Genomic DNA, 27,326 nt, shown 5'->3' with positions numbered 1-27,326 from the left:
TTTATAGTTTATATATTTTAATATCTATATTTTTTAAAAACGCTAAAAATGCAAAACTATTTCAGTGCCTAATGATGACTGAAAACAAGATATACAAAAATGGTTAGAAAGTGAACAAAGAAATCAGTGTGAAGCAAGAAAAATTGGTTGAAAATTTTAAAACATCGTGAACTGAATGATAAATGGTGCAAAACCCACTAAAATAGTTATCCAATTCACACTTAGACTGTTGATCGGTCCTGCTTGAAGTCCTGGCTGCTTTCACACAGACAGATCGCTACCATGGATGGATGTTTCTCTGCAGCCTTACACCTCTTTGGTTCGCTGGGCTCTGGAGAAAGAGCCACATTTCTACCTTTCAGCCTAGAAACAGCCTTGTTCCTGAGGAAAAGAGCAATAATGATGGTCTCTGTGTCAAAGGTGCAAAGTGGCTTTTTCTCTACTCTTCGGAGAGATTGAATCGATTGTGCCACATTGCATAAAAGTCCCAAAAAGGATTGTTCACAATCAAAAAACTGTCTTCAGACTAAAGCCATTTCTAAGTAGATGTACTCTCCTGCAAAATCACCTTCCAAATTGAGGTATATGAGAGAAACAGAAGAGTGCAAGAAACAGCCTACTCAGGAGTTTCTTTAGTCAGTAAAGAGGCATTATTTTGCCTATTGTGAGCTCAGGCAAACCTTCCAACTTCATTGTATTTTTTCCTCTGCCAATAATCTTTTATATAGCATGTACATATAAGATAAATCTATAAATGTCCTATAAAATATAGAAATGCTTTAGCAATTAACATGCAAAGAAGGAAGGCACTTTCTCTGATAATGTTATGTCTATCGAGCGCCGAGATATGAATGAAGCTTTAGGAAGAAATTACACTTAGTACATATTTGCAAAAAGTAAAGTACAAAGCTAAGCCAAAGCCATTTTACAAAATATTAACTATAAGGGGATAAAAATAAATATATTCCTCACTGTTTGCAATATTTCTATAAAAAAATTAGAGCCATGTATTATTTGTTTGCATTGATTTGTTGATCTGACATATTAAAAGCCAATGAAATAAAATTTAGAACTTCAAGGGGTGTGAATTCTTTTGCAAGGTACCGTATAAAGTTCCACACCACAACATGTACAAAATCGTGCTCAAGTATTTTCTAGTAAATACATTTACTCCAAAGATTTATTTACATCTAAGCATAAAGTTAGGGAATAATACTATGTGTTAAACAGTAAATATAATCAGTTCATACAGTGTTGTTATATGTCTCGTGAGCAGAGGAAAGCAGAAGATTCAGCTATACAAACTACAGCTTTCAGAAACAATTTGGTGCGCTCTCTCGCTGCTACCTCATCTGTCAGTTTATCTGTAGACTCTTCTCTTTTCTAGACGTGTGCTAATTGACCGCAGGATTTCCATTAGGAGTCTGCTGAGCCAGTAGTCTCAGCTCTCTGCAATAACAACCTTTAAAGATTGTCTCAGGCTGTTTGAACCGCTTCCTTTCTGTCTGTAATTTAAAGTTTCATGGTTCAATACATATGCGACAACAATTTTAAGAGAGGTTAGAGAGATATAATGGTTTTCTTTAGTGAAAAGTTGTAGTTAAGACCTGTAGGTACAGCACGAGTGCAGCTGGAGAATTCTTGTCACTACAAAGGGATTTTCAGATTTTTTGTTCTTCTGCATATCATTACCTAAACAGCACAGAAAAACTTCTTCACTACTTACAATTTTTATCCTTTACGGGCCAAATCCATGAAACTCTGTCCATTCAACAGCCCACCAACCTTAAATCTATATCACGATCCATATTTGAGGAAATATGGATCAATTAGACATCAAAATGAGATGATTTTTTTTTAAATCACCTGAGCTTTTTTATGCAGTTGACTTATTTGCATGTTATGACTACATGTTAAGCTGGAGTGTAAACTGTGTACTTCAGAGTACTGTGGTGCAGCAACTTGTGCTTACACACGCCAAAAATTGCACACGGGAACATGAAAACATTTTTGCTACTCAATGATAAATTCAAATCTTTTATGTCAAACCTAAATGTTTCATTAAATGAAACACAAGTAGTGTGATGTTCTGGGGAAATTCAGATATTTCGGAACATGGACAACTTGCTGTTTTTAAAGAAACTCCAAATTCTGCTCTCTATCATAAAATCCTGAAGGAATTTGTCCTTGTGACCTTAAATTCAAGCACATTTGGGATATGCAGCACAACATTTACACACCATCAACTGCATTTCTTAATGGCTCAGAAAAAAAGACAGTAAAGGCTTTGGTGTGATGTAGTCAAAGTTTGGACTCAAGCCCGATTGAGATCCAGCTCCTCCACAGTGACTTAAAAGATTTATTTTTAGTAAATATTTTTTTCACAGCACCGTGTCTCTTTTACATAACCCATTGTGACCTCTCTATGTTAATCCTCCTTCCTATTACAGTTGTCCAGCAGAAAGGTCTCTGACACCTTCTACAAGGAGTGTAAGACATAAAAGGTTATCACTAAAGGAGCTGGCTGTTCATCAATATGCATAAAGCATATTACTGAAAATTTGAATGTTATGTAAAAATGTGGAAGAAAGAGTTACACAAACAACAGAGATATTTGACTGTGAAGCAAAGTCCATTCAAGTATTTGTGGGAGATTCAGAAGGTGTGTTCTGAATGTAGAATCAATGTTTCAAAATTATTTCACCTGGTCAAAGCAGAAAAAGAACTTTCTAGCTCTCTTGCTCAAAGCTACAAAGTCTTGTTCCAATGAAAGCTAAGTTAGCTTTTTATTTATATACTTAAGAATCCAGAGTCTGTAGAAAGAGTGGAGAGGCGCAGAATCCAAGCTGCTTGAGAGCGTCCTTCATTAGCAGTATGTCGGTATCATCAAAAAAATAAAATGAAACACCACTTGAAATATATCACTCTGTGTGTAATGAATTTATATAACGAGTTTTACATTCGGAATTGAATTAGTGAAATAAATTACCTTTCTTTGAGGTGCTGCAGTTCTGTAGAGGAGCAAGTGTACCATCTTTCGCTGCCACTAAATCGCCAGAAGCATCTCAAAATCCAAAAGAAGGAGCTTCTGATCTTATGCTAATTCACTAAAGTGCACTTGTTTACTTTCTTAATTTTCTTTTTATCCCCAAACCTGATTTTAATTTTAATGTAGGTTTTTTATGTCTTATCTTCCTAGCTTCTCAGCATAGTACTGCTGTAACTGTTAACCAAAGGTCTGAAATCAGAAGGTATACACGTACCTGGAGACTCTGTTAGTAGCAATAATAATATTCCTAACATTTTCATATTTCCCTTGATGCTTTATTTATGTGACACTAATGAGTTTAGTGAAAGACATTTATTTTGGGATGAAAGAAAGAAAAGATCATAGTTACATTATAGGCTGAACTTAACAGGACAAATATTTATTTTGGTGTTGAAACAGCATATATTTTGTTATTAAAATTTTTCTTTGACATTCCTTTAAATTTGGGCATACAGGAAAATTAATGACTACCTCTCATATCCACAACTGTTATTCTCTTTGTTGCTACTATGCATTTAAAGAGTGAGTTGTTTTTAGAACATAAATCATCCTTTTTATTCTTTTTTTTGTTCCAAGTGTACTAAATTATTTATCTTTCTGTATGAATTATTACAGAGTGTCTTTATTTGTTTTCCTTTCATGCTTAGGAGACAAAAGATCTGAAAATGCATTAAAATATGATCGTTTTGCTATTGTTAAGTCTTTTGCTCTTGTCTGCTCTCAATCTTGGTACAATTTCTCATTACCGACTTCTGTTTTTCTTTGTTTTGAAATATTTTAGAGCATCAATGACAAGTATGACTGGACAAAAAAGATTGAGGATCTTCTCCTGGTAACAAGCGCTTGAATCAGGTAATGAGTCGAAGGTGGGGCTCATTTGGAAGTAATTTAACAACAATGTTGGATTAGCTGTGAACTCATGACTCAGTAGTCAATTAAGTTTTCTTCAAGCAGCTCCTCATTGATTCTTTCAAGAAGGAAAAGGAGTCTAATTTAACAGCAACTAACTTAACAAGCCACATGCCATGTCTGCGTGCCTTTCCTTACTGAATCTCTTTTGAATGGATGGTATAAACAGTTGTTGCAGTTGACAGGGAAGTCATACCAAAGGTCAATTTTTAGATTCTCATACATAAGCTAAAGAAAAAGATCTGGACAGAGGTTTGGTGGAATGCCTCCATCTTGATTTTTTTTCTCTTTCTAGTCAAATATTTTTCTTTTTGTGGGTCAAGAGGAGTATGTAACAAATATTCTTTTAGAGTTCACTCAAGAGAAATAGAACCTCACATTAGACGTTGTATAATTCCAAACAACACAAGTGCAATTCCTTTAAATGTTACAAATTTAACAGGTATTCTGAAATGTGATTAATGAACACACAGTAAAAACATATTTTGGTCACTATAAACCACATACATACAATGAAGATTGCTCCAGTAGACTGTGTGGATTGGTTGCATTGTTGTTTATTGTATGCTGTTGTTTTTTTTATGATCACTTTTCTGAAAGCATCAAATTCAGTGTTTAAATTTTTAAAATGTTGCTGATCACAAGCACTAAATTCTCTCTAGCAGTCTACTTAGTCTACTCAATGTAACTGGTATAATCAAACAGCACTATGTTTATATTGGTGCATATGCTAGACCCTTCGGGTTTAAATTCACAACCGTCATAATGAAGTATTCATTATATTTACAATACATGCATTTTTAATGCAATGTTCCAGGAAATAAGTAGAAGGGAGAGAGTTTACCCAACTTTAAGAATGGGTCTTAACAGTTATATTTCCATTAAGTATGAAAAAGATGGTTAAATTACCGGAATCCTAAAATTTAGTTTTTTGGGTATTTAAAAACATGATTGTTGTCACATTACATGCAAGTTTTTATGAAGCAAACAACACATTTTATTATTAGATCCAATGAATAATTGCTCTACTTACTAGGCTTTGTTTCTGTGCAAACTTCAAATATTGCTAAACATTTTACATGCTAATCTTTGCTCTTTACTGGAACTAAACTTCAGTCACCGCAACAAGTTAAGTCCAAGACAGAACACAAAACTTGACACTGACAATTTAATGTAGTGAAGATATGCAGTCTAGTCATGTCATGAAGGAATCTGTCATTACAAGAACCTTTCGCATTTTTAAGACGCCCATTCAGAGTTTTCCTTTGATCTGTTAGTTTGATAATTTTAGGATCAAAGGCAAGAAATATGTCAGTGCGTCGGTCACAGGCCAGTGAAAAAAACGGAAGCACGCTCAACAACCACCTATTCAAACGAAAAAGATGGAGGAGTATGAATCACCCTTCTCACGCCTTTCTTTTCACCGAGTTTGGTTTAAGGTCACAAAAAGCTGCAGGAATGGAGATTTATGCATTCATGCCACACTTGCTATTTTGCAAGCTTTGAGGCATTCACATTGGAGGCCTAATATATTTTAGAAGCATGCAAGTTGTTTGATCTGGTAGAGCGAGTGTTGTTCACCTGCAGCAGTTTTGCCCAATGTCATTTTGTATTTCCACTGGACTTTTATTACGTTCTTGAGGTTGCTCCACATTGTTTGAAAAAGAGGAAGTCCTCATCCAACTGAAAGCTGACAAACAGGAAATCAAAACTTGCGAAAGATGTCTTCATGTGTGACTGCACAGATGCCTGCCTCGGCACTGACTCCGGGCGGTGTCTGTCATGTTTAGAGTGTCAGTCTACCTCTGCCTGTCAATTTCAGTTTTTGTAAATCTTCCTGTCCATCTGCATCAGCGCAGTTCTCTATTCAAAATTTCACCTACTTGTCTGCTTGTTTGCTTAATCTACTTCAATCTGTCAGCCTGTCAGCTCATCTGCCATTTTAAAGACTTATCATGCAGTATGTTGATCTGTCTGCGTGCGTCTGCCTATCTGCCTGTCAACTTTAATGTGTTTTTGATATGCTCTATGCTGACAGTGATGCCACTTCTTTTTCCCCCTCTTTTTCCCCCTTCAAACTTCTATATTGCAGTTCTTTCCTTTCCTTTCCCCTATTTCCCCTAGCACTACATGTCAAACTATTCTTTTCAGCGTCCTCCATCAACCTCTGATATTGCAGAACTTTGTGCCTCATCCTTTCTTCACTTGCTTCTGATCTGAGATTGATCTTGTAAACAGTTTGTTGCCAAGTGTTGTGCTATTGTAACAAGTTCAAAATAATTTGTGCACACTTTTTTACTCTGCCTATCATAATCTAAAATGAGGAATGATGCATTTCTTATGTGTTTGAAAGAAAAAGATTGTTTTGTACTTCTCTGTGCCCCCAATGCACTTCTCTCTTTGCCTGCATCCTATTTCTTAACTCACTCCGCTCATCTGACAGAACCCCACTTATGAGCTTCCTTCTAAGTAGCTTGTAGTTGTTTTTATTCATATTAACTGCATATACAGTAACTGTTGCTTGTAAATGTTGCATTTACAAACAACATTTATAAGTTGCTTGTAAATGTGACTTAAATCCTCAAAATGAATATATTTTGATAAATGCCTCAACTCTCAGTTTGAATACAGCATAATTAGCCAAACGGCAATGCAGTAAAAACAAAAACCTTGCTTGATTGAAAGCCTGCTGGCATAGCAACAATGACATATGTTTACCTTTTTTTCTGCAGCTCATCAGTAGGTCTCATTGCAATGCAGATATCCTCTGGTTTTAGATTTTAAATGTTGGGGTTCTGTGGCAAAAAATTTGTGACGTTTACTCTGAAAAGCAGTGTTTAACCTTCCTTTACTCGTTATTCAGCACCATTTCATTACATTACACTCTCATTTAAACAGCGCAGCACTCCGTGCTCCCACCACCCACCAGTCAGACGCATAACAGAGAAAAGCCCTATACAGTTTGCAGATTGTATGCTTAATTTCTGTAAAGTGGGACGTCTCATATGTACTAATTTAAACTCTAATTCAGTTGGCATACGGGTTTAATGTTCCACAGTGTGATTAGATGGATAAATTTCTTGGATGGCTTATTTTTCTGTGCTCAATTAATCAAAATGAATGCGTTAAGGTTCTAACTTCTATCATTTTATTTCAGACAATTTGCGACAGGCGAAAGAAAACTATTTCTAGTTGGAACAGTGACAAATGAAGTGGTTTTAATGTGAATTAACTTAATTTAGAACATGCTCCTGTCAAGGATGAACTGACACAGTACTGATCTTTTAGCGGGATAATTATCAGAGTATTATGACCAATCGTCACTCATGAGAATAGAGCATCAGAGAGGATCAAGGCATCTGGAGGACTTAGAGAGACTGTCCAAAGGAGAATAGTCAAAGGTTATGTACTCTGAATGTTCCAACCTTGTTAAACATTATTAGAAAAGACAAAAGGCTGTCAAGGTAGAAAGATCTAGGAAAAAATAATTGATAGCAGATTTCAGTAATTTTGTTAAAATTATTATTTATTAACGAGATTTTTTTTTCCTCCACTGAAAATATGTTTATGCCACATCAAAAAAAAAAATCATTTGAAAACTTTTTATTCATCTGCATCATGGATTCCAATCAAAGTGTGTGTTAGAGAGTATTGTGCATATGCAAATAAATACAGGATTGCAGGAACAGAAGGAGTGTAGGGGGAGTTTTGGTTAAAAGTGAGAAAGCTGCTGAAACCTGCTGCGTCTGCATGTGGAAACCAATTGTATGTGGTCTGCTCTGTCACAAACTCAGCGATTAGCCACAGAGAGATCTCGAACATCCTCTAAAACTGGTGAAGATGATGAAATTAAACTCAGAAAGACCTTGTGGTACGGCAGATGTGGAAAACAGGAATTGCTCTCCATGGATAAAGTGGAAATGGGATGTGTGGGAAGGTTGAATGATGAAAGGAAACAGGTTGGAGGGAGTAACATCAGTGTAAAATGTCGGCTAGGAGATGGTGAGAGGAAACTCAGGGCAAAAAAAAAAATTGGCATGTTTCAGATTTCTGGACATCTGTTGCTGCCCCCAATTTTTTTGTTTTTCTTCATCCAGCAGGAGTTCTCCATTTGACCACGTCTCTCTTTTCCACGTCTCATAACGGTTGATGACACTGGAGATCTGACACGAGAGATAACTTAAAAATATTGTCATGTGTCTGACTAATGTTAAAGAAACTCTGATTCCCGGTTCTATTAGTGGATCTTTCTCTGGTGACCATCCTTGATGTGCTGAAGGCACTGAAACTTCAAATTCCTGAATCTGTATTGTCACAGATGGTCAAATGACAACAGGCAAAGATGCTCCTCTAGAGCTTGAAAAATAATAAAACTTAATACATAAAATTGCTGCTAAATGATGCTGTTTTTTGTCATTAATTTCTAAGGTTGTACACTCTGTGAAGGAGCTGTTACACCACCTGCTTCACACATGACTTTGCTTACAATTATTTGCTTGATATCCTAAGTATGACAGCTATATCAATAGCTCTTAAAGCTACATCATTTAACACTTTCTTAAATCGCCATGAATTTAAGATGAGTAAATATTAATATTAATATTAATATTTAGATTAATATTAATCTAAAGAAAAGCTTAGTCTGTGAGTGTCTCCAAATGATCAAATAAGTATTAGCCTGATTAATAAACACATTGACACTTGTCAGCTGGAACAATGGAAAGCATTGAAGATAACAAAATATGTGAATATTCATAAGTGCAGACAGAGCATCTGTATGATTAAGGACGAAATTAAAAACGTTATCAATGGGTTAATTAATACAGCATGCAAATTCCTTCTCAGTAGACGCTTGTGAGATAATACAGTCACTGAGTTGGTGACACCTATTCTGCAGAACTTTATGACCTCTTCAAAGTCTTTACTAAGTTGTGTTTGATGCTTTTTATAGACATAATATGTTTCTGTAGATTAAATGTAATGATTTTATTATCTGACTTTAACAGATGCTTTTATCGGAATGATTCAGGGAGATTATTTTACTCTTTCACAATCTGCAGCATCACATGTAGACCTTCAATGCTATCCATATAGTCTTTTTACTTCTATAGTAAAATATTAACTAATGTGATGCAAAAAAAAGAAAAACCTGCTCCAAGTTGCTTCCACCTGCTGGATTGATAGGCATGTTTGCTTCTGCATGTGTTTGGTTCAATCTACTTTGTTAATAAAGTGCAGAAAAAAAACAAATACTTGAAAACAGTAAAGTTCTACAGCTTTTTGAACTATTTTTTTTATGTGTGTGTGTGGGTGTGTGTGTGTGTGTGGGGGGGTGTGTCAACATATTCAACAAAATGAGTATATTATGTTCCTGGTGTTGCAATGGATGTGGTCCCAATGCATACTTGACCTTGTAATTATAGCTGCATGTCTGCCTCATGCTTTGATTCCACATTTTCTAAAGACTGTATATATAGGAAGGACAAAAAAAATCTTAAGATAAGCAACCTGTAACTGCATAGGAGGGATCTGCTGTTTCAGTCACAAGAAAAGCATTTTCAGTTACATCAAACTGGCAACAAAAACAAACTTTGAGTCATTTTTGCTTCCTAAAACCCTGAAATAAAAATTTTGATCATGAACTGTGCAAAGCAAAGCAATGAAGAGCCTGGATCTGAATATTTCAGTCATCTTCATTTACTTTTGCCATAATGCAAAGCAGAAGTTGACAAAATTATTCTGTCTGTTCCCAGTTCAAGATTAAAGATTTAGTCTTTATTTCAATTTTGGTGCTCCAGCAAAGAAACAAATAACCAATAGTTACTGTAATGCATGCATGCATTCCAATCCTACATTTTCTAATACTTTATTTACTCTGATGGCAGCCAAACATGACTGTTATCGATGTACTTGGTGCATATAGTGTATCCATGCTCAGAAGCTGGATTAATAACAAATTTTTCTTAATCTCTCGTGATAATCTGCTTTGTTATCTCTTTGTGCAATGATGTAAGCCACAGCAATGTATTTCCATGTTTGATCATATTACTTCTTGCTAAAAAAGAATAAAACAAGGCGTTGAATGTCTGAAACCTTTTGGGCCCTCATCACACTTTCTAATTAGATTAATTAAAGTGTGCAGTTACAAGATGTTTGATGACAGGGAGGACCTGTGGCTGTGTGAGAACACTTGAATAAAGGAAAAAAAATCCACACATTTTTAATGTATGCATACATAGAAAAAAAAAAGAAAAGGGCTTTCAATGATATTTCAGTATTTCCTTACTGTTCACTTAACCTCCTGTTGATCATTTCCTATGGTTGCTCATAATTATGCATGCATCTGCGACGCTGCCTGCATACTGATTCTGCAGGTGCAACAAGCCCTTTACAGTGAGAGGAGAAAAGGGAGCTCAGGCTAAACACAGTTGCAGCAATGATTTAACACAACATCTTTCACGGCTTATTAGCTTTTTCACTAGATGAGCAACCCACAGACTGAAAATGCACAAACAGCAAATAGAGCCAAAGCTACGGCTGACTGGTGCTTAGTCTCTGTGTTCAGCAGGGAGAATTGGCTGTATCACTGGTGCATCAATGCAGCTGCATCCACAAATCTTTTGAACTCCATCCCAGTCACATAAAGCATGTCTGATCCTGAAAAACGCTTTGGCAGTAGTAGAAACATATATGTTGACAGTGCTTGAAGTGAAGTCTGTACTGGGTATGGAATAAACAGCAAAGCTAGAAATTGCAATAAAATACTCTCCTTTTAAAATTTAATTTTTTATATGTATAATTGCACATAAAAAATATAATAGCCAAAATATTCTCCCCATTGTTCTGCGCCGGCCATTAGTGCTGACTATTATCTGGTGTTATAAAATAAAATCTATGAGAAGCTGCACATATTTATATTCTCCATCTGCACGGCTTGCCCCATATACATCATATTGTCATCTTCCTAAAATAATGGCCTAAGTCATTTTTTGCCAAAGTTTTTTTTTTTTGCCTAAATTATCTTTTGGGGAAAAGATGGCAGTGATTTTATCTTTTTGTTGCCAAAATCAGTTTTGGACATTATTTTAGGAAGGTGGTGATATGAGAAATATTAATACAATCTTTACGGTGTAATTTCCTATCTAACTTCCGAAAGTTGTGGTTCAGTGCTGTTTTCAGCTAAATTTACTGTGGGCATTGTGTTCTGTTGGTGATTTTTGTGTTGCTTTTATTTGTTACTCTTTTGGATTATTACGAACCTCCCTATATAATTTTCTGCCTTTTCATTTGATCCAAAACAGAGAAACATAAAGTTGTAGCACTGTGTCTCCATTTTCTCCAACGTGTTGATAACTATATTTACTCTGATCTTTATACCTTTCTCCTGATTTCTAAACTATGTTGTTGCTTGGTAACAACCAGTTTAAGGTTGGTTAAGTCTAAGGTGCACACCTATAAGCAACCAGATTAATGCAATATTCTTTTTTGTGTGTGATTTTCAGTAAAACAGGTTTTTTTTCTTTATTGAATTGTATACAATGCAAGTCACAATAATCATGAAAATTGATTTTTATGTCACATAAAACTTTACCTTGGATGTGAACATTTTTACATTCACTCTTGGTAAAGCTGTACATTTTCCATTTTGGGGGGTAAAAATATAAGATAACTGAGCTCAATTAAACAGCTGCTTAATCAAAATCTGCTGTTTCAAAAATGTGTTATTACAGAATACTAGCATGAATTACTTTGACTAATAAAGTGATTATCAGTAGCTAGATTTTTGCAATAACTGGATCATTAGCAATCCCAAGCTTTGTTAAAGAAAAGGCCTTCGAAAGTTTAAACTGTTACTTCTTGTAATGCCTAGCGATGCTGCAACACTAAAGTTATCTTGTTTATTTGAAAAACAATTTAAAACTTAGTCTAAGGTGTATTAACTTTTATTTTTATCCTTTCTGATAGTGGTACAGCAAATAGCATTTTATTACTTTTTTTTTTGCCTGCATGAGCTTTTCTTGGAGTCATACAAAGTGTAATTTCCATTGCTGTCGCTTTCGTAACGCTTCTGAAACAAACTTCCTGTGCTAATAGTGGTTCTAGTTTTAAAAGGGTTAAAAATTACTGGAAAACCATAAAAAAATTAAACCAAAGCCAAAACATTCTGCATGAATGCAGAGTGAAGTGCAAGAACATTAAAATGCAACCAAACACATATCACAGGAGAAGGCCAAAAATACACAATGAGAGATACAGAAAAACATACAAAAGAAACACCACCCTCAGAAAGAGATATTTGCAATTCACAAGCATCAAATAATAATATAAAAACACATTTGTTATGCTTTTGAACTGAGAATGTGTCTTTATTGGGTTGTGAGTAATGATCAAAAGGAGAGAAATAAAACATGAAGGTAATACATACTGAACTCCACACAGATATGCCCACACACTTTTCCATGGCTTAAAGCTATGTTTCACATTAATAAATGCAGCATCTTTGTGACACTTCTTTGTTGTTCTTGAAGCCAGGAAGATTTTAATGCTGCCTTGTGCTAAACACATTGCTCTTGAGACGTTTGGATTTAACAAACAAGCTCATTAGATTTATATAAACACCTGCTTGACGATTTGAATGGCTGAACAATGTTTAGATACACTATTATGATAAACAACAGAGAAGCCCTTTTCATCTGATTCAGACGACATGTTGCTTAAAGTGAAGAGAAGCCACAACAAATTCATATATGAGACATGGTGGAGAAAGACATAAGAAGTGAAAGTGTATGTACTGTCTGACGGGCAATGTAAATTGAAACACGCATTACAAAAGAGAATTAACACACTGATAACACTGATAACAAGAACAATAACTCAGACCAATTTCATTCTGTGAAAACTAAAGAAAGCAGACAGATAGACAGATAAAAGGAGATAATAGCAGGAGATTATAGCCCATTTTTACATCTGCATCTAAACACACACAAGAAAACCCGAGCTGATCCCTCCTGAATCCAATAGCTAACTGAAAGAGTGTGAATTAAGACTGGGAGGGAGGGAGGGAGCTTATGTTTGTTTTGCCACATTGGCTTAGAGTGTCATAAATTAATAGTTACTGTGTCTGTGACATGTAATTGCTGAGGCTGTTGACAGTGCAAAAACAAAGACTGAATGGATTGTTGACAGAAGAGTGATTAAGGCGTTTTCACTTAGATCAAACAAAAACGTATCTTTTTTTAACATCTGTGCAAAATGATTTTCGGCCATTTTTGTTAACTTAGTTCATGCTTCAAAACATGAAGAAGTCAAAGTATTCATTTTTAAAGAAACTCATTTATGTCAGATATACAATGAGTAAATCACAACTGAATTAAACAACTAAACTAACTAAATGTTAAGCATGATCCCAGGTTTATTCCTGCTTTTTATTTTAACAAGGCATTCCTTACAAACTTTCCACAACTCCGGAAAAGTTACTTTTTTGCTTACAAATAAAAATCAGAAACTTGCACTGTGCATTTGCATTTAAACCACCGAATTCATTGTAGGCTAATTTCACTGCAACTGCAACTGAATGCTTCTTTTTGCTCAAGCACAGTAGAACTGGATGTTGACTGGGCCATTCAAACATAATGGATATGATTTGATCTATGGCCTTCCATTCTAGCGCTGGTTGTGTGTTTGGAGTTTCTGTCCTGTTGGAAAGTGAACCTCCACTTAATCCTCAAGTCTTCCGCAGCCTCTAGCAGGTTTTCTTTCAGGGTTTTCCTGTGTTTAGTTCTATACATCTCCATTAACTTTATGTTTTGAGTTATTTACAGATTCTAAAATTATGGATTCCAAAACAGAAAAAAATGAAGAGGAAGATATGGTCATCTGAATGTTGGCACTCTACAAACAAGCTGTCCCCAAACCTTAAGGTGTTAACAAAGGCAGTTTATTTACATTATATTGCATTACCCCCCCACCAACAGGTATGACTGGGAAGGTGTGCAGACAAAAGTGAGTTGTCTGGCTTATCAAGTCAGAAATATATCATCATCAAGAGTTTTCAACTTTTGTCCCATTTAAATTGAAGTTTATTGTTGTGACAATGTGGAAAATTGCAATGCGAGATATTTAGATGAGGCAATTCTGTTTGCTTTTGATCCTTAAGAGGAAAGTTAAAAATAAAATTTTTCAAGTCGCTTCTAACAAGTGAATGCCTGTGATTGTCAGTCACATCTTTATAAATTCAGTTTAACCATATTTAATGAGAAGAACACGTTCTTTGTAAGTGAACTGTGCACCATTCAAAACTGCTCAAATGTGTTAACTTTGTGTAATTGAGATTTATGTTCTTCTCTTTCCACTGAAGTGCTTCTCGCAAAACAACCAAGCAGCTGCCGCATAAAACATTCAGATGACAAGAAAACACTCGATGTGTGTTTGCGTGTGTGAGAGCGTACCTGTATTCTTCTCGAGTGAACACGGGGATAACAGAGGGCTGAAGCACTGTGATTTCCACCAGAGTCGTGTTCTCTTTCACAGGCTCGCCATGATCATAGGCCACCACCACCAGCTGTTAGAGATGCATGCAGATGAAGACAGAGTGGGTTATGACTATATAATCCCATATGTTTCCCTCTGGCATATCCATTTTTCTGCTCGCATAGACTTTCTTTGTTTTCATTTAATTGGTGGTAACTAATGTTAACAAGACCCAAAGGAGAAGCCCTGACTCAATCAGTACTCAACTCAGAAAAGGCTTACTTTCCTATTGAAGCTTTTACATTTCTATATAATGTTCCTAACTCATAACATCTTGAAGATACATGCACTTGGCTTATGTGGCAGTTAAAAGCTTTGCTAGGTCTCAGCTGATTTAAGTTAGTTGTATATGTATATTATATTACACAGTTTGCTCTTGCACGGTGCAGAAGTGCTCAAAGAAACACAAAACTGAGACACCATTAGCTAATTATTTTATATGCTGTTAAATGAGATTTAGTCACAGCTCTGCAACAATTTTCTTTTTCCTGAGTCACGATCCAGAATGTAAACACAGTGGTACAAACAAAGTAAAATGACTCGTCTTAAGGACGTCTTCAGAGGAAACTGTATTTCTACTTCAATCAAAGGCCAACCAAATCCAGGTGGACAACCACATCTTAGCAGGTTTACAATTGCAATACTAATTAAATACAAGTTAACTATTTATGGACAATGAGATTTTATAAAGAAAAATACCTCTGAAGTTTCTGATTGTAGTGGGCAAAATCTAAAATTCAAGCTTGTGAATACTTTTGCAATTCATTTTTATTTGCTACAAAATATTACTGCTGCACTTTAAAACAGATTTGAATCACGAAGAAATGAATTGAAAAGTAAGGGCAAATTTAAGTGTTTCCCATTTGCAACTGACAACCTCAATGTTCCTACCTGTACAAGCGTAATGAGAAAAAAACACCATATGGACAAATTTAGTTCAGTTCTAAAAAGTGCATCACTTTAAACATTTTGTTTTTTACAAAAGAGACGGTGTATGTACTCACTCTGAACTTTAAGTTGGGTTCCTCATTAAGATTTACTCTGGTAACCACATGACCTTTCTCTTTATCTACATCGAATATACTGGCAGAGTAAGGATAGGCCTCCTGGTCCACCTTGTAGCGAATTAGACCTGCGGGGGTTCCCTGCAAAAAGGAAAATCAGAGCACACGTAATGTCGATGGGTTCTGCAGTAGATGATTAACTGCCTCTTTTATGCTTAGCCGGACAAATATTTCTTGAAAAATAATCTAGCATTAGAAGAGAAATGGCTTTTGCAGTGGTGCTAAATGTCACGCTGTCCCTAAATTTAAATACTAATGACTGAAAATAAACACACCCAGTACCATTCTGGACACCTGGGGTTCAAGGTTTAATAGTCATAAATTAACCTCCAAAGTGTTAAAGATAATAAGCAGCATGAGTAATTTTACACAGAATGGTGGCAAATAGAAAAACATTTTACGTCTATTTCTATGCCGAAGTTTCAACACATGCAGTTCTGCTAATATTTATTTTGTGAGGCAGATTAAAAAAGAGTGTCGAAATTGTTGAAAAAAAAATTTGAAAGAGCTTGAAAATGCAAACCAAGTAAGGCAAAATCAAAGCAGACACGCTAAACTGATTGAGCGTATTACTCTTATTTTGCGGATGAGAATAGCAAAATTCGCATTGGCACTTCTGGACAAAAATTCAGAAGAACAAAATATGATAAAAAAAAAAGATCAATGTTCAGTTAAATAATATTCAGTAAACTGGAAAAAATTTCATTAATTATGCCACTGAACCTCTCTTGATGTCATTATTTCTGCAAATAATTCAGTGTGAGACTTTGCTACAGCATTAAAAGCTAAATTTACACAAAGACTTACACATTTTACCAATAACTACATGGGGAGCTTTTTAGGCATGTGAAAGGTGTTTTAGAAATATCAGCTATATCATAGAGTCAGCTTTAAATAAAGTGTAAAATGTTCACTTCCATATTAAAGGCCCACAGGAAAGAATAATAATGTCATACAGCTTTATTTCAATGACTGTGCAAATCAACCAACTCTACGCTGAAAAAAATATTTTTGACACATTTTAGCAACTGCACACATTTGAAACATTCTGTTTATAGAAATGAATGAACAGTGAATGAAAGTCAATAGAAAGTCCTTGTGCAAATAGAAGGACATACTATGTGTGTTTGTGTGGGTGTCTGCATGATATGTGTGTGGGGGTGTGTCTTTAAAACGCTGTTGAAGAATGTTAGTGGTGCTATTGAATATGTTTTTTTATTTCCTCATTTTTCCCCAAGTTAAAGATGATTAAGGAAAACATCCAGTCAAAGATTCAACTTGGTTTTGTAAAACTTTTAACTATTAACTGCAGCACTGTGGTGTCTACTAAAACATCTTTATCCCGTGTAACTAGGGGTTACAGGCAACATGTCATGCAATCATATTAAATGATTCAGGGTAGCAATTTTATTAATAAAATACACTAAAAACTCATGCAGTTAATGAACGCTTGAAGTGACACAATGTACAATTTTTGTGATCCCAACAGACAAATTCTTGAAAGCATTTATTCTTCTGAGGTAAATTTTGAATCTGCAATGAACAAAAGAAATTTGCATCAAGACATACAGTATATATACTGTATATATATATATATATATATATATATATATATGCATAGATACCTATATCTATGTAGATATAGATATCTATGCATATATATAGTAAAAAAAAATGCTATTAGAACTTCGTTTGGGCCTGAGGGAGTACTTTAAACTGTAAAACCTGGAGAGTATAATGATGTTTTTTGGCTCAAGAGAATTTACTTTGATGCTTCTACCTGCACTCTGAATCAATTCAGCTGATGAAAGAGGACAGCAAGCATATAATTCAAAGGAAGTGAAGCTTTTAAAGAGGCACATGGCGAAACATTGCGGGAGAAGATTTTGCTTACAGATGTGAAAATAAAAAAAATAAGTTCAGAGACTTAGAAATGCAAAGTAAGGAAACTTTGTGTTTGAGTCTGGCCTTTTTTCATAAACATTTATTCAATAGGTGATTTTAAAACTCACCCAGCGGCTGCTTTCAGGATTCTATGAAAATTAGGTTGGTTTTTTTTCACAGCGCATTGCATAACACAGATCTGCATTTTAACTAATTATTGTGTACATCAGAAAAACTAATTTCAAATGATCAAACTCTTGTTGCAGCTTGTCCGATCTGCACCAAATTTCAAACTACTCTAAATAAACACTCTAAAGTAAGCTGGTTCTTTATTTTACAAGCCAAATAAGTTTTATAATGGATGCTTCGGATTAAAAAACAAAATAAACAAACAAACAAAAAAAACTTGGTTAACAGAACCACTGCTGAGCAGACGAGGGAAAAAAGAGTAAGGCTCCAAAAGGGAAAAGGATACAGGTTCAAAACACACTTTTATGGACTGAAGCTGAGCATCATTATCCCGTATCATTCCATTCCAATGCACAATTTTAAGAGCAAGAGAAGGAAAATAGTTTGATTAAATATGAGCAGCTGCAAACACTCACCGCAGGGTCAGAATCATTGGCCATCACCGTGGTTACAATGGTTCCCTTGACAGCATTAGGAGCAACCATGCCTCTGTAGACGGGTTGTCTGAATGAGGGAGCAAAGTCATTCATATCCTGGAAAGAGATTCAAGAAAAGCAAAACAGATCTGTGAGAAAACTGTGAATGAAACTTTACAGCGGAACGATGTGAACTTGAACTTTAGTAAGTTTTTGTTAACTGAGTTACCAAATGTCCGACATGTTCCGAAGTGCTTCTCTGTGGTGAACCGTTCATTGACTTGAACAAATCAAGGCAGCATCACACAATGTTGAAAAAAATCTTACAATTATTACCAGTTACGAGGACGGAGAAGTTCTGGTCAGATTAGATTAATTAATAACTCTCTACTTCACCCTGACAAAAAAATACTCTCTCTATAAAACAAGGTTGTGGCACGTCATACTGTGGGGATCCTTGTTTTTAAATTCAAAGGACTAGAATTTGTTTGTCATTCCCCACACAAGACTGATAACTACACAGTTATGTTTGTCATGTCTTGTGATTTTCATTCATTCATCCACTCATTCTTTCATTCACAGACACTTTATATGTAATATGAAAGACCTTGTTCTACAGATTCCAAAAGACTTGCATCTGTCATTTTAATGTTCCTGAATGGTATTGACCCAGAGGGTTGGAGTAGGGCTCAATACCGTTTTTCAGATTGATTTGCAAAACACTTAAAAAATTATTATTTTACTTCCACGATAAAACTTTGTCCTACTTAGTATTGATCAGTCACATAAAAATCCCAGGAAAATAAATGTAATTTTTTGGACATTTTGGTGCATAAAACATTTGAGGGGTATGAATATATTTGCAATATTTTTTAAAATTTTCTATGCATCTGGGCTTTAAAAGTGGTTTTAATCATTTTTATTGTCCAAACCAAAATGGCAGCAATAAAAATATGCACTGATTCTTGGCAAAAGGTTACTTATTTCTCTATAACTGTGCAGTCTTAAACAGTGACCTCCCAAACAGGACTGACATCACAAACTGTATAACAAAATGTAGGCATATTGATTGACAGAATGCAAGATACAATCAGAAATACAGAATACTACCTCTGCTGCCTTGCAACATCCAAAGGAAGGAAACAAAGAGGGACAGCTTGAAGCTGGAGCGGATTGATATCAATGTATGACACTTGTTTCCTCTGAGGGGACGTGCTTCTTTTGACAGAAAATGTGAGGCATTGTCAGTCAGACCTTTTAAACAAATTCAAATCAGCACTCAGTAGTCTTGAGATAGATCAGCTGTGGCTGTCACATTAGCAACAAATATACTGGTGGCACTTCTGACCCACAGTTTAGTCTCATTTCAGGATGCAGCAGCTATGCACCATTTGTCTGCTGGTAAAAAGTCAGTCACAGTCGGACGACAGGGAAAAAATGGGCGTTTTTGATCAGTTGCTGACGCTACAAAAAACTCCCAAAAACATCAAAACACACGTGGGATCAGTTCTCTTGGGGACACCTCATGAAGTTGGGGCTGTGCTGAACCCCCTCTTGGACTGTAGGCAGGGTGAAAAGCTCACACAGTTGGGGGATTTGAGAAAAAAAAGCTTCTCAGATGCTCTTTGATTGGACTTAATGGCTTCAGTGTCTATATGGAATAAAGATGAAACCATGCAATAAAATACATATAGGAGAACCATCCCGTCCTCTGCAAGAACGCATTAATGGCCATGGAAGTTCTATCAAGATGATTTAACCAGTTCTCTTGCAAGACACATTAATGAAAAGCACTGTAGCTCACCTTCACTCTTTATAAGCATTGAGGCCACTAAGTCCAGTCCAAAATATTGATTTTATCACGAGAAAGAAAGAGGCATTCTGGATATTTGATTTGAAGAACCTATATTCCACAGGCATGAATGAGTTTCTGTGAGTGATCCAGCTTTGTAGCTACGATTTTAATTTGATTTTATAATATTGATGTTTTTTATGATTTTTATGTCATGTGTAATTCTAACTTGTCTGAATATCTTTGTGGACCTTTGGGAATCATCTATTTTTAGATCTCTGAAGTGATTCCCCTTCAAATTAGAAGTGGTTTGGCCTATTTGGCTACCAGCACTTCTAGTGCTTCTGGATGTTTCATCTTATAAGGTGCAAACACAAGTGTCTGCCAAACTTTAGACTGAGGCATAATGAAACAGAGCACTGGGAGGAGATTGGCACCACTGAGGAGACTGGACCGATGGCCGCACACAAGATTAATCTCTTTCTCAAGCAAATATGTTACTTTGTTATTGATTATGTCTATTGACATGCTTTTCACATTATTCACTTAATGTGAAATCATTTGAAATTTTGGGGGTTTTCAGCATCAGTGAGAGTAATGCTTAAATGTAATCAAAATATGTTGTTTAACTTGTCAAAGAAATCCCTCCCAAAACAGTTCTGTATTATCAGGATGCCCCACTGAAAAGCCTAAATGCTGAAATGTAGCAGTGAGAACTTAAACAAAATATACACATTTTAGCTTATTTAAAGTCAACCAATCTCAGCTTTATGAAAAAAAACACAGTATTATATTTTCCCATTAATGTACTTTGTTCTCAGATGTCTGGGTTACTTTTTATTTCAGGAGTATTTAAAAACAGAAGTGGAAGCAGAGCTTTCAGTTGTCAAACTCATCTCTTGTGGAACCAGCCTCCAGTTTTAATTGGCAAAACAGATACACTGTCTACTTTAACCTGTGTGGGAAAGCAGTGAAGTCAAGATTAAATGCAATCTGCTGGAGTTCTGAGATCAATTTTTTAATTAATTTGCCAGAGTTAAAATATTTTCGGAACAAGTTTAAATAGGCACTTCTTGGACAGAAAATGACACTGAATTTGTCTGTAATGAAAGTGTCCCTGTTAATTTTATGTAAAATCCCCAGAAAATATGTTTGATAAAATGAAATAACCATTTTTAGAATACTTAATCTATAATCTATGAATAAAGAGTTTTCTCAGAACTACCATTTGCTGATTATACTCAACTGTCTTGCTAAAGTATACTTTGAAATTCTTCACTTGTCACATTACAGGGGTCAACTTTAATATATTAGAGATTTTATATGACGAAGACAAAATAGTGTTTAACTGCGAAGACGACAGAAACTTACCTTGTTTTTAAAACCTTTACCTAAGATAAAAAATATTGACATCCAGTTGTATTCAGCCCCCCTAAATACATGGTAGGATCATCAGTTACAGATGCGTTATGATTTAAGTCTCTGAATGCTTCGCACATCCAGAAACAGAAAAAATGGCCAATTCATCTTAGCAAAATAGCTGAAGCTCAGTCGGATAGGAAGTTATTTTAAGATATTTTCAAGCCTGACTTCAGATTCCCAGCTGAATTTAGGTCTGGACTTTGATCTAGCAAGTTTTGTTGCTCTGTCTACAGGTTTCAGCTTGTTATCCTTCTGGAAGGTTTTCTCCACCAGTCTCAAATCGTTTGCACCCTCTATCAGGGTTTCTTTCAGGATTGCCCTCTGCTAAGATCCATTAATCTTCTCATCAAAGCATCTCCTTAGCATATTTCATCATGAGGACGGTGTGTTCAAGGAACCTCCAGCGTTTACTTTTTGCCAAAAAGAGTTTCGCATCTAGAATAAAAAGTTAATCTTTAGTTTGATCTGAGCACCTTCAGACACGTTTGCTATCCCCACCACATATCTCTAAAACTGCAAACTGAACTTCTTATGACTGTTATCCAAAAGGCCTTTCTTTTTTTTTTTTCATTTCAGATTTCTGGATTGCACAGCTTATAATTTATCCTGTTGACACCGACACACTGAGCTGCCATGCAAAAAAGAATAGAAAAGCAAAATGCTGCTGAAATATCTAGAAGTTTTTGGTTGCAATATGACAAAATATCTAATAGTTCAAGGGGTCTGAGGCAAGGCCTTGTATGTTCTTGATTTCTTTACATTTTCCTGTCTTTCAATCTTACTTGCTTCTTGGGCTTTGCTTGGACAGAGAAAAAATATGAGAACACACTCCCGTACTCACCAGTATTCTGACAGTAACCGAGGCGAGCCCAGGAGGCATTGTTCCCTCCACGTCGACAGCCTCTACGGTGAAAGTGTACATGGGTTCAGAGGCAGCCAGAGCTTCAAAGTCCAGAACCTTAAGAACTGACAGCTCCCCTGTCACGGGGTCAATGCGGAAAAGCCGTGTTATCTCAGGATCCAGGCCTTCAGCTCTGATTCGATATGTGAGGTTGGAGATGAGGTCAGCATCTGTTGCCTTCAGAAAAAGAAAACAAAGAAGGTTGAATCACTGCTATGTGACGGTATTTTTTTATTTATTTTTTGGCAGGTTAATTTTTAAAACAGTGCTTTCATTAAACTCTTTATTTTAGTGGTGTATTCAAAGCGCCTGTGGCAGTAACCTTTAATGTTCTTGTGTTCCACTGGTGGTCCATGTCAAATTTCTCTCTTTTTTTGCAGGTATTTAAATTGGGCTGCTTTAGGGAACCCTGCCCTTTTCAATTTTCCATCATTCAACAACTCTCACAGAAACTGTAACTTTTACGACATATCCAGTGGTGCCTGGAATATGAAATGTAAGTACTTTGGTGATTTCATAGAAAATTTAAGAGACTGATTTGAAGCAACATTATTTTGAGTCCTATGAACTAGATTTATGAAGGCATTAATCTTCAGTCAGTTTACTTTGAATATCATGAAGCTGAAAAAGTTTGTTGGATTATTTAGAGCAGCTTTTAGTCAAAGTAAAAATAGTACTAAAATTTAAACGGGTCACAAATCGTTTCAACACTTCTAGGATAACGACTTGATTCTAAAAAAACTATAGCTAAATCAAATATATGTTTATGCTATTCCATATCAAAGAATCACAGAATAATTTACAGAAAGAAGAATTCATTAATGTTACCTTCAGATTAGTTGAAAAACTGATTTTTAAATCTGTCAGGGGCCAGTAATTTTTAGAAGTTGTTTTTCTCAATAATACAGCCTTTATAGAAGTTATTTCCCCACACCTGCATAATTTGCCATTTTATTGCTTTTATAAATAAATTATGATCAAAAACCTCTGGCATTTTTGCCAAAAAAATCCCCCTCCTCCAAAAAAACCACCTAATAGGCATCCTTTGAATGTCAAAATCTAAAGTCGTTCCCACAAACAAATTGATAAAAATGTATTTGATTGATTGATAATTCAAAGGGTAAAACATAGAGAGGGTGAATACTTTTTATAAGGACTCTTTACTGTTGTAGTAGTCAAGAGGCTCATTCATCTCCCAAAATTGTGAACTACTCTAGACAGATTGCACAAGTTACCTGGCCTAAACCCCATAAAGAATCCAAGGAATTTTTCCAAGAAGAAGAGAAGAAAAAAACTGTTCCAAGAATCCAGATGTGCTAAAAGCCATTAGTAAAACAACCGGCGCTTACTGAGCAGTGCCAAAAACTGATTGCCTAATGGCCACGCAGCACTGATGCAGTAATTTGGATAATAAATGGACAAACCTTTAGAGGCTGACATTTCTGTATTAAAAACCTTTTACTGATTTTATGTAAGATTAACATTTTTAAAGTAGTTTAAATTTATATTTCCTTAGCTGTCAGTAATTATATCCAAAGGTAACAAACACATGAGGTACTGTATATCACACTGCATTTAGTATATATACGTTATATGAAAGCTTTCGCTTTTGAATTGAAATACTGAAATATATAAAGATTTCAGTCATATTCTAATTTATTCAGATGAACTTAGACATAATTTATTTTTCCAGCCAAGCCGGAGACTCACCTTTAACTGTAAAATGACAGTGTCCTTTGGGCTGTTCTCAGGTAGATTGACGTTGTAGGACTGTTGGGAGAATATCGGGCTGTTGTCGTCCACATCCAAAACAGTCACAGAGAGGGTGAGCCTGGATCGCCGAGGGTCCACTGCACCATCCGAGGCTTCAACAACCAGGAAATAGCTACCTTTCACCTTCGAGGTTACAGAGTCATGAAAAAAAATTAAGACTGCAGCTAAAAAAAATAAGTGGTGACATCTTTCAGTTGTTTTGAATCCAATAGTCATTAAAGTTCACTAAATCTGTGACTTTCTCTGACCTCTCTGTCCAGTGGGACTGCAGTCCTGATGGCTCCAGAGGCATTGATGGAAAACAGCGTCTGGTGGTTGACAAGCCTGTAATGGACCTGACCGTTTGCTCCCAGATCCAGATCTGTTGCCTAATGCAAGTCACAGCCAGAAAAAAAAAAAAAAAAAACTGCTAAAAACACAAGTGAATCAGCAGTTTTGAAGCACTCAGTCTTTTACTTGATCAGGACATAAAATGAAACCTTTAATGCAACAATGTGATGTTTTTTTTAGTTAATTCTACAAAGTAAAAATTAAACAGATTGTAACTGAAATAAAAAAAAGCCAATGGAAAATAATTTCCAGGAATTTAATTAAATCAAGTCATTCCTCTACCAGATTCTTTTATTCACCACTTTTCTGTGCCACACTGGCCGCAATACAAGCCCAAAGAATGATCGATCAAACCAAAAGTTCCAGCTGCTCTCTTAATGAAATTCTGTAACTATGTTTTTCAAACATTGTAGCAAAAAACCTATAGCTTCTTCACGGTAATTATAAATGAGAGGTTTTATTTTTATGATTCTTTACGATTCTTAAAGTATCATATTTTTAATGCTTAACATTCAAAATATGATACTTCCACTTTAGTGTCAGTTACAGCCATCAGGGGGGGATTCTGCAGTTCTAACAATAAAGCTTCAATGCTTTGTCAGGCTTAAACTCACCTTTTCCTTGTTACTCTACAAAAAAAGAAAACAGCTTTCTAAAAACATTTTGCTTTCTTTTCACATTGCCTTCTTGCTCAAAGTGAATAAATTATTTACGTCTTTAGAGAGCTGTACAGCTGACAAGAAGAGACTATTCCTGTTAATTCTTGGCATGAGTTTAAGTCAGAAGGTTTAAAGCTTTGCAAATTTGTAAGACTTGGATTTGCAAACTTGCTACTGCCATGAAAAAGCGAATTATCTAATCTGAGATCTTGGTAAAAGTCATCCCCTAGCTCGTATGTGTTTTGCAAGATCTTTTTTTACCAATTATTAGATTATTCTATCACCTAACTAAGGTGGTAAAATGTTTTTGGATTTTGCGTCATATGTTTTCCATTTTATACTCTAATACTCTCCACAAAAAAAAAAAAAACTGTTGGTCAAAGGTGTTCATGCATTCTTATTTTTTGGCCAATCATTCAAGCGTAATGATGGGTGTTAAAAAAAAAAAAAAATCATTTTAATGCTAGCTTTGGACAAAACATTTGGCTCCTTCTTCCTCTTTTAATTTTGCCCGGGATCGGCGAGCGGCGTTCTCCGTGAGCGACCTGCAGCGACCGCGTGCTGCTAAAACGAAACAACAACAAAGCGTGTTGACGTCACAGATCACAGAGTTTAATCTCATACAAAGCAATCAACAACAAAGCTGCAGAGGAACAGAGATATGCATTTTTCTCATAAAAATAAAGACACACAAGGGGGAAGACAGACAGACACAAAACAAAGACAAACAAACAGCAAAGACGTCTTTGGAGAGAGAGCCAATGCAAAAAGCAAAAAAGTGGCAACTCTCTGGATTTTCTCTCCTAACACGAAATCATATAGTAAAGAGGTGTTTCTCTATTTAATTTATGCATTCTAGGCGTTCCCCTTGTTGACCAACTGGAAGCTCCCAGAGAAACTTGGAACTCCCCTCAATCTACGCAAAGATCAAAAGGACCATCTGCCTTCTACCGAAACAAAAGAGCGGATAGCTGGCCCTGACCCCCCGTGGCTCCCACGGTCATTCTGAGTACAGAACGACCTGAGATAAGACCTCACAGATACCTGAGAAATCTAAAGTCTCTGTCTCCCAAGGAAAATGCAAATTTTATGGCTTCCCCTGTGGCCTGGCCTCACAGTGGGGGTCCCATTGAGAGATCTCCCTTAATCAGCATTTGGTTCCTGTGTCTCTGAATGCTTACCCCTCTGGTTTAGTTTTAAATGCTTAACACAAACCTGTTCAAAATAAGAGTGTTCCATATACCTTTTAAGATTAACTGTATTAAGCATTAAAAATAATCATATTTCCTTAACATGGGCTATGATACAGTCAGTGGAGTCATTTATTTTGAGCTTTTCTGGACTTCTTTGGACTTTTTGGACAGTTATGCAACAAACAAGTTTAAAAAATGGGTTCACAAATTTGAATTTATTGGGGATTTTTGGCATGACTGTCCATGCAATCTAAAATACATCCTCGACTAAAAAATTTTTATTTTGTTTTATTGTATAAAAGAAATAAGTAATTTTTTTGCAGTCTGGAAGATTCGAAGTTAAGAGATTTTTTGGATACAACACATAATTGATAAAATGTTGATGCAGATTCAGAACATTAGGCATAATTGGAGACAATAAGTAAGTAGATTATATTACCAATGCTGCAATTGCTTTACAGGTCTTGGAAATGTAATTACTTCATATATTTCTGTAAAATATACTAAAATTACAGAATTATAAATACAGCTTTATACTGTACAATCACAGTGGAATGCCACTTGCTCAGTCCACTTAATGGCAGCACCATTCAATTCTTATTGTACATAGACCTGAATCAACAGGTATAATGGGTGGATTAAGAGAGGACAAAGTTAAGGTGATTTTGTAATGATACTCTACAAAGGAATTAAATAAAATTATTTGGAGACATACTTCTTCCTTTATTATCTGATGCACTAGGTGTTGCAATAGTGACCACTGCCGTACCTGACTGTTGGGTCATTGGACCTGCAAGGTTTTAGAAGCCTCACGTTTACCAGCTTCAACACTTTTCAAGTAATTATAGCCAAATAGCTCAATCTTGTCCCTTCTTAGTGAAAAACTTTTCACAAAGACACATTTGGTTTATCCAAGCAGGCAAATTTCAGTCAAGCTAAAGGAGGAACAAGTCTTGGTAGAGAACTACTCTGTCTGTGTTAATGTTTCACTTGCTTAATTGTGGCCAAAGATGTTCAAGTTTATCTGCAAGTTTATGATAAGAAAGATCCCACCCATTTCCCATTCATCCGACAGTGACAGTTTCAATCAGATGGTTGAAACTTAGTGTTCCGACAATCTAATAATACTAAACACACATCAAACTAGAGTTTTACTAGACAAGTAGGCCAAGAGGAAGCTTGTGGAGTGGCTCTGACCTTGACTCTATTGAAAAC

At 35.7% G+C, this 27,326-nt stretch overlaps 1 protein-coding gene across 3 annotated transcripts in view; it reads right to left on the bottom strand.

Moving 5' to 3' along the window:
• LOC116727280 (protocadherin-15-like) overlaps positions 1-27,326 on the bottom strand; it is a 228,917-nt gene that overhangs the window by 59,215 nt on the left and 142,376 nt on the right. For all 3 annotated transcript variants that reach the window (XM_032574623.1, XM_032574624.1, XM_032574625.1), the window contains exons 21-26: positions 24,178-24,297; positions 23,867-24,052; positions 22,097-22,333; positions 18,042-18,158; positions 15,493-15,633; positions 14,407-14,519 (exon numbers count right to left, since the gene is read on the bottom strand). In XM_032574623.1, coding sequence (XP_032430514.1) covers positions 14,407-14,519; positions 15,493-15,633; positions 18,042-18,158; positions 22,097-22,333; positions 23,867-24,052; positions 24,178-24,297 — 914 coding nt within the window. The remainder of the gene's footprint in view (positions 1-14,406; positions 14,520-15,492; positions 15,634-18,041; positions 18,159-22,096; positions 22,334-23,866; positions 24,053-24,177; positions 24,298-27,326) is intronic.

This window comes from Xiphophorus hellerii, chromosome 10 (genome assembly GCF_003331165.1).
Source record: "Xiphophorus hellerii strain 12219 chromosome 10, Xiphophorus_hellerii-4.1, whole genome shotgun sequence".
Classification (NCBI taxonomy): domain Eukaryota; kingdom Metazoa; phylum Chordata; class Actinopteri; order Cyprinodontiformes; family Poeciliidae; genus Xiphophorus; species Xiphophorus hellerii.
Note: the sequence above shows the minus strand (reverse complement) of the source record. Positions and strands in the feature narration are given on the sequence as shown.